Below are 15,585 nucleotides of genomic sequence, written 5' to 3' on the forward strand. Positions count from 1 at the left end.
ATGAACCCTGTACAGGTGCTGGTACCCCTGTTCAGGCTCTCTAGGGGCTGGAGTCTATCCCAGCTTTTGAGTGAAAGGTGGAGTACACCCTGGACTGGTCTTCAAGCCCTCACATTCACAGATATGGGCAATTCAGAGTCACCAATTAACCTAACATGCATGTCTCTGGACTGTGGGAGGAATCAGGAGTACACAGAGGAAACCCATGCAAGCACAGGAAACATGCAAACTCTATACAGAACTAGGAATCTTTTAGCTGTGAGGCCGTATTGCCAACTACCAACACCATGTTGCACAGAAAGTAATATGTAATATGTGTTAACAAGTTAACCCCAACTCACCAACACTATACCACTCACTGCTCCTGTACCAAATACTCAATGAATGTAAACTGAGCCGTAAGTGAGTAAATTCAGAAATCATAAAAACATAATCCAAATGTCTTAAAGAAGGGCAATTATGTACTGAGATAATTGACTGCCATCAGTACTGTCAAGAAAAGAGGGTCAAAAATCTTACACACTGAAGAGAAAGGCATATAATGGAAGCCTGGGGGTAATTACATTAATTCAAAGTAATAAATGAGCTCAAAGGCTGTGTCAACATCAGGGGGGTTTATCAATTAGAAAAACAGTTTAAAAGCTCTAATTTTACAAAGTTAAAGCCAGGAACTTGCAATGAGGCGGGTGTATGGGGAGTATGGTGGGGACAATGAATGGACACGATGGGAAAAGAGCCATTTGGTGGGACGGGGTGCTAACTTCTGAGCCCCTCCCGAGGGTAGGCCCTCAGCTCAGGTTGCGGACTTGATAAATAAATGCAGAGTTGTGTGTGTGCCCTGCTAAACAAAGCTGATGCATCATTCTGTCACATGTACACATGCTCATGGACCCCTGTGGACCCTCCTCTTTTCTGCAATGTAAAGCCATCATTAATATCTGTAATGAGAAATAAACTGCAACACACGCCTGCACACAAATGCACAAAATCACCTGCCTGGTGCAGTAATTGTAATGCAAACAGGTGTAGTGAGTAATCCAAGAATGCAAACAAATATTTGAGTACAAACAGAATCTACTTCAGCTCTAATCTCCGCTGCCATGGATTTCAGTCTGTGAGCACATAAAGGACTGTAGATTGACTTTTATTCCAACGTCAGCATCAGCAGCTCCAATGCTGCCTGTGTGAATCCCATGTGCACTGTGCTGGAGAAAACACAGACAGGCTTGTATTTAATTCAAGCACCCAGTGAGAGCGAGTTTACCACAAACAAAGTGGGGCAACAACATGCTGATGCTGAGACTTACACAGAAGCTTTATGGATGACAAAGCCATCACGGCTTCATAGTACGCTTAACATTCACAATTTTCTTCTCGGGAGTTTAATCTTTACACACGGTTACCCTCTTTTGAAAATGAGTAAAATTAACCACAACAGTAGCGCTTTTAATTTTTATCTAAAAACAAAGTGATGCAACTCAGGTGTGGGGGACATGTGTCCTCTGAAGGGTGTTTTGACAGATAAAGTTAACTTGTTTAGCAATGGTGTAGGAATAAGAATATTAAAGTAATTGCTAATGGAAAAGCTACATTGTAGATCAAGCCTTCTTAGACAGTCTATAAAAAAACTAGACAGTCTAGATGATATGTGGTCTAGGTAAATATTAAAGGCCCGTTCCAATCTAAAGATAATGCAATGATTCTTATTTTAGTTGATTATACTCTACTCAAAACACAATAGTGAATACTACATTACATTTCTGCTGATAGAGCTGCATTTTACACATTGAACCTTTAAGAAGCATAAGAGTTGCTTCTGTTGGTTTTGTAGTAGCACTATTATCACCAATGTCCCTTCGTCCTCACATGTTGTTGAACAAAAAATGTGTCTATGTTAAACAGGAACATAGCTTTAATGGAGTCCAGGTAGTAATTCTACTCTGTGTTGACCAAACTGACTTATCTCTAACATGGGCTTGAAGTACCAACAGGCACTCTAAGCAGGCCATATCGGGTACCCAGAGGAGCACGCTAATAGTTTAATATGCAATAGCCTTTAATGCTGTACTTCTTCCTCGGATTAAAAGTTACAGTAATAACTACCTTAATAAAGATTTTACACCCTTTCTTCTCTGTAAGTCATCTGCAGCCTCAGCACAGAACAGAGCCAAGCTACCAGGCTCCATTCTTTCCTCTCTTTATTTTCCCATCCTGTCCTGTTTCTTCCTCACTCACTCACTCTGCCTTTCTTCACACGGTCTTCCTAATCCTATTTCTCCCTCTGCCGTTTTGCATTTTTCTCAAACTGAACACATCCCTCCCGAGAGATATGGTTGCCCTTTGCTCCCAAGCCTGTTTTCCCCCCAAACTTAAAATTTGTCCAATTTCCTCCCATAATTGCTACATATTTTCTAATCTGACTTTAAAACCTTCAGCACTTGACATTATTACAGCCTCAGCCCCACTGCCCTTGGGGGATTAAATAAGACAGGGTGTACAGCAGAACGAGTTGGAGACGGAGCGTTCAGCAGCATTTAGGGTCAGGTACTCTTTTCAAGTGTTCTGTTTTTCACAGTTGTACCAGATCTAATTAGAAAACCCCTTCTATGAGAGCGAGTTCATTCTCTAATGTCACATTTGCACTTCCCTCTGAAGTGATCCGCTAGGTTTTTAACTAATTATGCGGCACAGCGGCAACCAAAGGCAATACTTAAGTATGTGTAAGTATGCAATGTAAACTTTGTTTTTGTGCCTACAAAGTGCGCAAATAACAGTGATAAACGGAAATGTGGGTTAATTATTTATCTAATTGTCTCAGGAAGGAAGCCTACCTGTGAGCTCAGAGTGCAGAATTAGGCGGCGGATGAGTTTACACTAAAACTGCTGAAATAAACACCAGTTTTAAAGGTAAGACAGCTGCTGTCTAATGAATATTGAATTGTAACACATGTTTTTGGTTTTAGTTTGGGAATAGGAGACAGCTGAAAGAAGAGCACACTGCTATCTTTAACTTTCTAATCCACTGTTGTCCATAAAGTTGGAATAAAATATTTTGGTCTTTTTTTTTTTTTTACCTCTTCTCGTCACTTATTGCTTTTATTTTCGCTTGAAATTATTATTCTTGATAGATGTATCTTCTCAAAACTTTATTGATCAATATCTTCCAAACAATCTTGGAATCTATTGAACGGGATATATTTTTAGGATATATTTAAGTCCATGGTTTTCATATGTGCATATGAAATTATTTATGTGAGGAAGTTTTAAGATTAACTTTTACGGTCCCTTTTTTTTTTTTGCCATACACAATGTCCAAGATTGGTTTTTGAATCACAGGCCAAGGTGGCTAGTAAATGGTTTAAAAAAAAATTCAGTGGCCAATCATATTTTTTACTGACAAAACATTTGTTTCAGTATTTCATTGAGATAATAAGTTATTATATTGACTAAAATCAAAATTAGATGCAATAATGTTTTTACATATTTATCAGCAGCTGATAAATTCATTGATTTTATTTTAGAAAATACAAAATACAAATGAAGAAGCCTTGATCCCAAAATTCTACTGATCATAGCAGCACACAGAAAGATTCCTTTTTGTGGCCAATGCACTGTACTGGAGCCAACCTCGTACAAATCTGTTTTCTCCAAATCTATTTCTCACAGAACTGCAACAGATTCTGCAGATGTTTTAATAATGGTTGGCTTGTAAATTTGTGTATGTGTGTGCCAAACACTGACGAGTGCCTTTATTTATATTTTACATTTTTCCTTTATTACATGACTTTTTTGACATTGTCAGTGTGGCGATTTAAACAGCAAATGGAAAATGTACCTGCATTTGGCACTTGGCGGCTGTTAATTTTGGACCCTAGCTATGAGAGACTTCAGTTGGATCTCACCATTTGTAGGAACAGGACAGTTGATGCCTCGCTATTGCTCCAAAGTAAAACTTATAATTAGGTCTCCCTCAAACTCTGAAGATGCATGGGTCCCCATAAGCCTACTACTGTAGCCTGAGGCTGTGTTTCCTACATTTTCCTGAGGTTTCGAGACCAATAAATGGATATATCCACTTATTTTATGTTTACTCCTAATAGCGGGATGACTGCCAGAAGCAAGTTCTTAACATCACATATAATTAAATGAGTTGACCTTTTTTCTATTCTTCCTTTTTTAACATGGATAAATGGATGGGGAATGGTAGGGATGATAAAAAAGTCTCTTTTTGGTGGCATATCTACAAAGGACACGGTATGATGTAAACAAAATATATGTAGTCTGTGGAGGGCAGGCAATAGAGTAAAGGGAAAACATCATCTGATAGACTAAATATGTGCATATTCTGTCAGCATAATGACTGCAAGCTAACATCTCTTTATAGAAGTAAATACAATATTTGCACTTTATGTAAAGTCACACTGAGATGATCAAAAACTTCTTCACTTCAAGGACAGTGCAAAGGAGTTTGCTCAAATACTGGAAGTAACATTTCTTTCCTCACAAAACATTAGTAAGCAAATGTCCACACTGTTCATATGAAAAACTGCAGCATTGCTGGCCGTGCACATGTACCTGTGGAGTTAACGCTGGATATTGAGTTCCTGATGTAATGCGACCTATTCTGTGCACGCGCCCATTTCATCAGGAGTAGATGGAGCAAGTGTGGATCTAAATGAATAGGAGTAGTATGGATCTCAAGCGTTCATTGCGCTTTTTACAGTGAACAAAAGTCAATACATTTAACATTTCTGACCCTTACATTACCCGGAGGGCCTTCAGAGTAATTGAAACAGCCGGAATAGACAGCACTGCAGATATATGTAACTGCAGTCCGTTTCAGCTGAGTCAGTTCACCTCTCAGTGAAGTCAGAGACAAAAAAATCCCGATTTGAATAAATAAATAAATAAATAATCAATACATGGAGAGGTTTTCTAAATCACCCAAGCTCTGAAGCCATTTCCTGAGTCCTCATAGACTCTCTTTACCATCTGGATAAAGTAATTAAATCGACTGGTCTGATGAATGAACTGCATAGTGTATGTCCAGGTGTCCAAGGGGCAGACAATTTTTTTTAAAACCAGTTCCATCTATAATATAGAAGTATAACATGTCGCTATATAATGATTGGTCCTGCGGTAAGTAATACATGAGAGGCTGGGAATGCAGACCTGAAGTATATACACATCTTTTTCAATTGTCACTTCATTAAAATTAAAATAGCACTTTGGTCACTTTCTAAATGATCTGTATTGTCCACAATCCCTTTACACTGAATCTTCTTCACTTCTGTTTTGTTAGTTGTTAGCCAGCAGCCTGGATTTGCTCATTTGTTGAAGCAATAAACCTCCTGTGCTAATGCACATTAGCCACTGGGTGAAATAATTATTAATTATAAATATGTAACCTTCTAAATTATAAAACTCTTTGAAGTATTGGTAATACCACCTTTAATGTTGTGCATGAATCGGACGCCATACAAGGGATTGCTGAATTTGTTAATAATAGAACAGATATCATTTTTCACAAATGTGGTTAGAAAATATTTAATGTTGGCCTTAGCATCTGTAAAGTGATTATGGACAATACGATGAATAGAAAAAAAAAACTAAAGTATCTTTTAATATTAGTATACGCACTGGTGTTAAACAGTTGTAGGAAAATAGTCTGTAATATTACAAGTAAGCTAAACCATCTATTTGATTAAAAAAAGTGTTAATCATCTACTTTTTTTATCTAGTTATCACGATAGTATCATGAAAATTTAAGTTAATCATGCATGTGTCATAACTGCTGCAAACTAGCAGGCATTTTATTTGACTTCGGAATTCTGATCCTGCGTGAAATCACCTCTGATAGTTTTAAAGCTTTGCTAAGCAACAGAAGCTTTTTATCACTGGAAACAGCTGCCAGAGATGTCTCTCAGTGGAGAGATATGGTTAAAAAAAAATAAGATATGTAGTGAAAAGACGTGTATCACAAACATATCGATTTCTAACCGTAAAATTCCTAAGTTTTGAACAAGCTATTTTATTTGAATATGGTGGACATGTCCACTGATATGGTATTATGACTGTTTGAATGGTAAAACCAGTTTAACTGCAAATATACACAAAACGTCCTGAATACATTTGAAAAGAGAAAGTAACACTTTGAAAAGAGTGTAAAAACGGTCTATACAGAAGATTTCACTTTTAAGTCAAAGGGGGAAAGTGAAAAAAAACAAAACGAAGAGAGAAAAGATCAGCGGTGTTTAGTGGGTAAATTTGGCAGGATGAAAATTAATATTTGATTTGTGTCCTCTTCATGAGAGCAGTGATAAATATTCAAGAGCGGGCAAAGCCTCCCGAGCTCCCCTTCATGAGATGAGACAACGAGCATGCGGCTATGAGCCAAGTCAAGCATGAAGCCAGTCACATGCAAATGGACCCACATGTACACATCTTTGGCTGATGTCACACAAAGGTCCTTTCTCTCACGGTCTGCATTTCTTTCTCTCTCTCTCTCTCTCACGCACACACATATTTGGATTTGCGAGTACAAAAACAGTCTCCAAATTGGAGATTTCCGGCTTATTTCCGCTCAAATAAACATAGCTGTGCAACTGTGTACGCGCTGACAATAACATGCACATAAAGGCACATACACAGAATTCTTGCCCCCACACACACTCCAGTGTATCTCTCAAACATGGTTACACATCATAAGTCTGCTGAATTTCGGTGTATGTGATTCACTTGGTTAGTGACCCCCGACCCCTCCACACCCCCACCACCGCAAAGCCGAGCACTGATTTCCTCGCGTTGCACAATTTCGGGCTACTGTTTGAGAAAATAATCGTCTGTTATAGAAATGTAACAGGTGATTTCTCTGCCTCCTGGGTGTGTTGGTTTTTTTCTATAGATTTTGACGTCCACTTACCGCAGTGGCCTCAGGGTCCTCAGTAGCCTCAGCACCCTGAGCATGCCCAGGATCTTGGTCCCCGAGTTGGAGATGAGAGACACAAGAATGTCAATAACTGAAATCATCACCAACATCCCATCCAGAATGTTCCAGCTGCTCCTTAGGTAGGCCTTGTCCCCAAAACACCAGCCCAGGGCTACAATCTGGACACAAAGAGGACAGAGAGAAGTGGAATATAGTGCAGAAGAGAGCAGATGCAAACTGATGATGTACTAATTTAGCTTGGATGCATTAAAAATTAAATATTAAGTGAAAATATAAGTGGCGTGAAACCATACACACATCAGCAATTCAATATTATTTTTATCCATGGGCTTGCAGAATTGTTTATCAGTCATCCCTTGTATTTATTAGGAGTCTGTGCTTAATGTCCCACATGCAAAGCTTATTGAGCTTAGAGCTTGGCGGAGAAGATCATAAAAGCTGCAGGCTTTCTAGACCTCATTTCTTATTCTATAGGTTCTTTATTCTGCTGGTAAAGTAATTTGCATTCCACAAAATAATAGAGCTGGAAATGACTGTTTCATAGCTCAAACTTATTAAACCAGGCCAAGACAACTATTTCTGCAGCATTTGCAACTGAGAAGAGAGCAAGAGACAGATACGGGATAATTTACATCAGTTGATGCTAATAGATTCATAACAGATACTGTATATGTACAATGTGTCTTGGGAATCGTGAAAGAGGTTGATGAAACTTTGAGGACAGGGCTCTGTGATCATCCAGACAGCTTCTACTGACACCTTACTCTGTGTAAATGAATTCTGCATGGGAACAAAGTGCATTATTTCAATTGCTTTATTGTTACACCTAAAACTTCTAGGTCATTGCTCTTTAACAAAGAGTTTGTATCTTATGCTCCTTTTGACACTAATACTCTATGTTTCAGGGACATAACGTGCTTTTAATTTTTTATGATATAGCAACTACTGTATATGTTCTAATCTAACTGTCTGAATCCTTCGGCTTTTAAATGTGCTGTAAACTGTCTTTGGAAGAAGTATTCATTTAATCTGTAAGTAAAAGTAACAATTTAAAACAACATTTTTATAAGGAATGTTCTATATACGAACGCAGAATTTCACCAATGTAGAATGTTGATGTTTTATTTTTAATTACACAGATCATTTGTAACATCTTTAGCTTTGCATCTATATACTTGGATGGTATGATGTGAAGATACAGTATATCCCTGGTAGACCCCTCTAATCCAAAGAACTGTTGTTGCTAACAACCTAAGACAAACGATTAAAATTCATTGAAAACACTTCTTGTTTCACCCAAACTGGTAAATTCTCTGCATGTGAGTAACATCTGTTACACCCTCTGCACAACAGGTTTAACTATTCAGACTTCAGGGGTTGCTGTAAACTATTGCTCGATCAATGATGGTGATATTCCTGTGATACTGCCATGTGTTGCAGTCTCGTTTAATAATTAGTGTATTTTTATTTATTTATTGGCGTGATGATGCTTACATAGCTTGATGTTCTTTTTTTATTTCATTTTGAGCTGCATTACATGTTTGAAAGGTGCTATATGAGTAAAGGATATTATTACTTATATTCCAGTGGTTCCAAATGTATATGAGTTGGGCCAGCGCCAAAGCAACAACTTTAAAACAACTGTAGAGGTGGTCTCACTCGAATCTGATGAATGTGATGCTCCAGCAAAACTTCACTCCAGGGATCGTTCTTTGACGAACATTGAACATTTATTGTACTTGCTTCTTAACTTAGCCGATGACGGGTCAATTGTACATACAAGTTTAAGTACAGTAATCTCACTAGCACATTCGCAAAAAGCTTCATCAAACAAGTTTCTCAGAGTATGGCTGAACTCACTGAACTCGGTAAGAAACCGTGTGCCTCCACAGCTACACACTGAACCTTTTTCTTCTACCTTGTTGCGCAGTCCACACCACCTTGTAGTGAGTTCCTCTGCTCCAGCTACTGTACCTGAGCTGAGCTGCCATTGTTCCCTCTACAACCGTACAACAAACGTAAAAGGTAAACTACAAAGGATACCACCAATGGCAAACTAGCAAAGCTGTATGATGTCACTAATGACATCATCAATACGCAGAAACATAACACAACGCACATTACAGTACACTTCACAATACACACTACATAGTACATAAAACAAAAACAAAACTGAGGAAACCCTGGTTGGTTCATACAACAACTATGTAGGTCACTTGTACGTCCCATGACCCATAAGACCCGTTGGGTTTTAGAGAAATATTGGATAATTAAATGTTTTTTTGGACAACTTGCTCTTTGTTCAAGTAGCTTTGATGTTTTACTTGCTTGTCCAAAATAAATAATTTACGCCTATTAAAGATAAAATAAATGAGGATTTGGACAGTTGCATTTAATTAAGTGTTATTCCTGTGACTAAAGGATCTTAGTTTTCAACCATCTGTACATACAGTATCTTCAGGTGTGAGCTTTTGCAGTAAAAGCTAAAAATAACTAAAGGATTCAATGTTGTATCCGTGAGGCATAAACATGGATGACAGGCCATGATAACACGAGACATTAAAATGAACAGCAGGAAAAAAAAGTTAATAAAATGTTCTTTGAAACATTAATATAACATCTGTAGAGTGACAACTTATAATTACATTTAAGTTAATTGATCCAAATACTGAAAGGCCTGATTCACAATAATTGTTTTGAAAAAAAAAAAAAAAACTAAAACAAAAAAACCTGACATGACATCAAGAGTAAGGGGCCTTGGAACAATGCTTAATAGGATACATTCAGCCGGGAGTGTTATTCCGCCGTTTTATTAGATTAAATAAAATGGAGCCGACACTGTGACATTTTAAATTCAAAGAGAGAAATTTAACACCTTACAGATATCAGCAAATAGCAGTTAGTCCGCTATTGTTAAGGTGCAGGTATCTCCTGCGTTTTGGATAGGTGTTCGTGGTAAAATAGCCAAATTTATGGAGACATTTTAACAGTCGCAAGATATTTAGCCAGCTGTTAAAATATCACATAATATATCAATGTGATTTGTGAGTCGAATTCAATTTACTAGCTAGCTTATTGGTCATGTTATTAATCCTTTAATTGTAGTAAAGTGTGTTTTATTTAATCCTTAACTGTGGCTAAGTTTGTTTGACACACCTTTCAGTTTTGTTTTAACCTAAAACAGCAGCGACCATTGCTAACTGATCATCACAGCCCCCCTGCTGATCAGGGTAAGTGGTTAAGATATAAGGTGGATGTTGCAAGGATACAATTGCACCATTACAGTGTACGCTAATCACATAACAAAGACTGAAATAAACAGCTTGTTAAAATTAAAAGTTTGATTTGGCAACAGGTTTTGTAACAACCAATTATCACCTAGAGGAATGGAAATTAATGATTAATGAGTCAGTGTTCGGTACATACTATGTGTATGCTTGTGTGTCTGCAGGCCCTTTTCTTCGTGAGCCTGACAATCCCACCCAGACCAAAAATAGAGACTCTGAATGAGTGACACCCATGAACTTTCCTCCCTTCTGCCTCCGCTTGCTTCTGCCCACGCCTGCATGGACCTCCATTCAGAGCTGGGCTATTTGAATACTGGCGAGACAATCCTCCTCTTAGTATTATGAAACAGCCAAGCGTGTGTGCATGTATGTGTGTGGATACAGTCTGTGTTCACTGTTGGTTTTAGCCTCAGTCTCTCCATTCTTCTACCTCTCAACTTTGTTTTCTTTGGCGCTTTTAATGGTTTACATTAAAAGAGGGTAATGCAAAGAAATATGTGCACATAGGAAGACATGCATGTTTACTTGTATGCAACATCCCTTTAAAAAGCAAATGACAAGTTAAATCAACCATCGTCTTTTGCAAAATTTCCTCTCAGCATTACGAATTCAACCAGTCTCTTACCTTTACAGTCATCTCGGCGACAAAGATCGCTGTGAAGATGTAGTTAGAGAGGGTAAGGAAGATTCGCTCCTGTCAAACAAAAAGAAGGAAGCAAACTGGATGAGCTGAAGGTACATGCTAATGGTCATAATGGTTCAAAAGTCACATTATTTGTCATGAGCACGTTTCTATTGCTAGTTTGTTTTTTGTTTACATCTAAACGTATGAATAATGAACGGACAAGTTCTTTTTCCGGTTACATTTGATCAGAAAACACCTTTGAACGAACATCCCCACTAATGGTGGCTGGCAGCCTTAAAACAGTTCATGTTATATGAGCACTGCATGCAAAATGTAAACAACATATCTGATTTGGTATTTTTCATACCACTGATTTGTTGTCCTACAAATAATTGTTTTTTAAAGAATTCCCACAATCAGCTGAATTAAACAAGTGATGAAGAACAAGTGATATTGTATCACAGAAAGAAAAATTAATTAATGCTTCAATTGTGTGGAGGAGCGGAAAAGAGAACTAGTATGTAGCCTTTTAATTTTTTCATCAGAGATAAACTTTCATCTTAGGAAACAACTCCATTTTTTTTTTTTTTTTTTTTGTGAGCATGCACACAACACAACACCATCAGGACCCTAACTATTTAACCTCCATCTACACGCAGTCACAATTCTGTACTCCGGTATTTCCCTGTTGCCTAAGGCAGCATGGCTCAGCACTGTGTGTCCACACAGGAGATGATGGGAGCCTATTTGCAGAACTAAACAAGGACTGAGGAGAGAAAACAAGCAGGCTAGCAAGAATAAGATCCCTTCACAGCGTGATTATTTATTCTACTTCCCCCTCCGACTGAGGAGACAGAACCCAGTACTGTCACTGAATGTCTACGTAATGTACAGTGTGTGTGTGTGTGTGCGCAAGCGTGCGAGTGTAGGTGGCTGCCTTTCCCACGGCCTCAAACTACCATCACACATGCTCTCAGGAACACAAACTCACACACACATAAACAGAGATGGCAGTCCTGCAGCCATTTTTTTTTTTTTGTGAAGTCTCTGGGAATGTCAGGCATGACATCACTGGGAATGATGCTGTTAAGAGGGTTTATACATTCCAGGCTTAACAGCAGCCATCCCTGTCATCTGTGAACAAGTTTTCATACTTTCATTAATTATTAACTCACAGGCATGTGGTAAGAGCGGAGAGAACAGTGGGAGAGATAAAAGAGGAGATACATGGAAACTTGAATGCAGTGTGTTTTAATGATTCAGGTTTGTTTCAATGGAGAGCCATAGAAATGAGTTCTATAAACATGAAAATCTGTTTTTGTGCTTTTTTTTTCCTTTTTGGTTAAATGCCTTAAATAAGGACTGTAGTTAACACAAAGTTTATTCTCAGACATAAAAGTCTTCAGTAACTACCACATTGTGCTATTTTGAGCTTTTGTGTCTTAAAAAAAAAAAAAAAACAGTTGTTAACAGGTGGCTGAATGAGACTTCAGAGGTTCTAGGGAACATTAAACATCATCTTGCTGAACACGGAGACTCTTCTGCTCACTACATGGCTTCTACAGCCTTGTTGGCTTTACAACCGATCACTAGCTACTGTATATCAGGTCAAGTAGAAGAAAGACTTTTGTAGGACAGGTATGTGTGCTAAACTAAATTACAAATTGGAGCCTTTAGTGGTGGTGACATTGTTGGGCTACAAGTAAACTATGGTACTGTGTGTTGATCTAATCCCATTCTGGTAAAGGACAAGAGACTTTTGTGTACTGTTTTGTGAGCTGTAGTCTAGCTACTAACTATAGCAGGTTACTCTTTAATTATACTGCAAGTGCATATATTTCACAAAATGAAAAAAATTAATTATATATATATTATAATAAAGCCATTAATATTACATAGCATGCAAAACTGATGGCAGGTCGGCACATTAGCAATAAGTTATTTTTTCATTGTTATGTTTTCTAATCAAACAAGCTAAGAATTTGTTCTTAATTTTTATCATATTTTTTTTAACAAGCTAAGCAAAGATTATTATTAATATTAATTATTATTTATTTAAATTTACTGCAGTTTCTTTGCTGCATCTGTGATACTTGTGGCTGCCATGTTTGCGATGTGAACATACACTATTTATAGAGCTAAAATACACTGAGCTGTAAAGGTGCTGATCCACACAGGTAAATTGCTACCATGTCAGTTCATAGTTAGACTGAGAGATTTGGGAATTGCACCTAACTATTGGTGCACACTCAGACACTGTGTATTTATATGCTATCTAACAATATAGTTACATTAGATGCTAGGAACCTTGGAGTTATTTTTGACAAGTATATGTCCTTTACCTTTTCTGTTTCTAATTCTAACTCAGCCTTCTTCCACCTATTTGGCCAAAATTAGGGGAAATCCTGTCTCAAAGTGATGCTGAAAAACTAGTCCATGTGTTTGTTACTTCTGGATTGGACTTATGTAATTCCCTACTTTTGGGGTGTCCCAGTAACTCCCGTAAAAAACCTTCAATTAAACAAAAATGCTGGAATTAGCCATTATGACTGGAAATAGCAAGGCAGCCCATGTCCCCTTCATTAGCTTCTCTCCATTGGCTTCCCAAAAATCTAGCGCTTCTCATTACATGCAAAGCTTTTAACGGTCAAGCTCCATCGGATTTAAAAGACTTCATAGTACCATATCATCTGATTAGACCACTTTAATCCCAGAACTCTGTGGTTCCCAGAGTTCCCAAAATCGAAAAGGAGGCAGAGCCTTTAACTATCAAACTACTGGGAACCAGCCCCCAACCCAGATTCGGGGAGTAGTCAACCTCTTGTAAGACTAGGGTCAAAACTCTCTTTTTGATAAAGCTTATAGTTAGAGATGCTCAGTCATTCTGAACTAGCTCTTAGTAATGCACTAAAGGTTTAAACTACTGGGGAAACCCCCAAGTGCACTGAACTCCTCCACAGCATGACAAATTCTTTGTGTCTTTTTTCTCCGATAGTTTTTTCTTCTCCCTCCGTTTGCCACGTTTTCCGCACGTATCCCCACTGTTAAAGCTGTGTTTCTCCGGTGTGCAGCTACTGGCCCTGCCAACCTGCTCAGTGTTCTGTTGTTACTTCTCGTCTCCACTTTGCACTCACTTCAACTGTTCAAAGCAGATGGCTGCCCAGCCTGAGCCTTGTTCTGTTTGAGGGTTTTTTTTCATGAAAGTGAGTTTTTCCTCTCTACTGTTGGCTATGGCTTGCTCAAGGGGATCGGTTGGGTTTCCTCAACATGAGAACATATTCAGTTCAACTTTATTTATATAGCGCCAATTCACAACAAACTCATCTCAAGACATTTTACATAATAAAGTAAAAACTATACAGATATGTAAAATAATCTGTAAAGTAATTAATAAACATAAGATAGAGAGGATAATAAAGAAAAAAGTCCATGCTAAAGCCAATCAACAACAAATCGGCCACCACATTTAAAATAAATGAGGCTTGAAAAAATGAATGAAGTATTTTTGTAACAAAGTGTTTGTGCATTCTTAAGCAATACTAAACAAGGGTTAACCCGCAAGTCCTGGAAAGACTGTCATTAGTCCAGTCTGCAGCGCCATCTCCATCTAAATGTTGTCTGGAGCAGAAGACCTGGCAGATGAAAACTTTGATTAATAGTATTTTATACAATTGATGCCGATATACAGTAATTCAATTTAGAGTTTTATTCTATGATGTATTGTCCCCTAGCAAAATTGGAAATAATGAATCATAATAGGTGGTATAATCATCTTAAGTCATTTCCACTGAGCTACAGGAAGGCAGTATCCAGGCAACCTCCAGCACCAAACCAAAACAGCAATGGACTGAAAGCCAAATGCAGAGCGCGTGACATAACTTTCAGGATGATAAAGGAATTATTAAGCCTCCATTCCACGCTAAAATGTTGTGACCACACTGTATCCCTGCAACCACGACTACGATTCTATTAATAGACTATAACAAGTCTCTTCTCAGGCTGGCACAATGCGTGACATAAACCATATACTGCAAAAGAGTAGCTGAGGGTGATACATTATACATGTTAGGACAAAACAGAGTCAGTGAGGGGAAATCGATTTACAATCGGCCTCATTAATTCAACACAACACGCACAGACAAACCAACAGCATCGTTCAGTGACCACCCAGACAAATGAGGTCCGTAGCAATGAGCATTAGAGCTCAAAATGACGGCTTATTCCCTTGTTGACTGTGTCATACATTTCCATCTCATTTTAATAATGGCCTCAGGGTGAAGACTGGACACGAACCCCAAAAGCTGACAAAATGTATGTGCATCTAAAACTAGTGCTCTCTGATCTAACTGTTAGAATGGCTGCTGTGGTGGATTGTGTGTGTGTGTGTGTGTGTGTGTGTGTGTGTGTGTGTGTGTGTGTGTGTGTGTGTGTATAGAGGTGAGAGAGGAGACATAAACTTATTTTCGTGTGTGAGCTCTCTGCCCTGATGAGACTGGGCGGCCTGTAGAGCCGCCTCCATTTGTTAAACATCTCTTTTCCTGGACATTAGCCACGTACACCAGCCCTTAGATAATTGAATCAATTACAACTGCTCTGTCTCCTCGGTTTCAGTCGCAAAACAAGCAGAACGAAGCGTTCCAGCGAGACCGAACTGCAATTAGGCCTATCTACAGAACACCTAGCTCAGAGAGAGAGAGAAAAAAAAAATCAAACTGATAATTATT

General features: G+C 38.3%; 1 protein-coding gene across 1 annotated transcript in view; it reads right to left on the reverse strand.

The window, feature by feature from the left end:
• Nucleotides 1-15,585, reverse strand: part of cacna1g (calcium channel, voltage-dependent, T type, alpha 1G subunit) — a 256,257-nt gene that overhangs the window by 51,186 nt on the left and 189,486 nt on the right. The window contains exons 22-23 of the mRNA XM_067487999.1: nucleotides 10,862-10,930; nucleotides 6,923-7,107 (exon numbers count right to left, since the gene is read on the reverse strand). Coding sequence (XP_067344100.1) covers nucleotides 6,923-7,107; nucleotides 10,862-10,930 — 254 coding nt within the window. The remainder of the gene's footprint in view (nucleotides 1-6,922; nucleotides 7,108-10,861; nucleotides 10,931-15,585) is intronic.

Source organism: Channa argus, chromosome 20 (genome assembly GCF_033026475.1).
Source record: "Channa argus isolate prfri chromosome 20, Channa argus male v1.0, whole genome shotgun sequence".
NCBI lineage: Eukaryota > Metazoa > Chordata > Actinopteri > Anabantiformes > Channidae > Channa > Channa argus.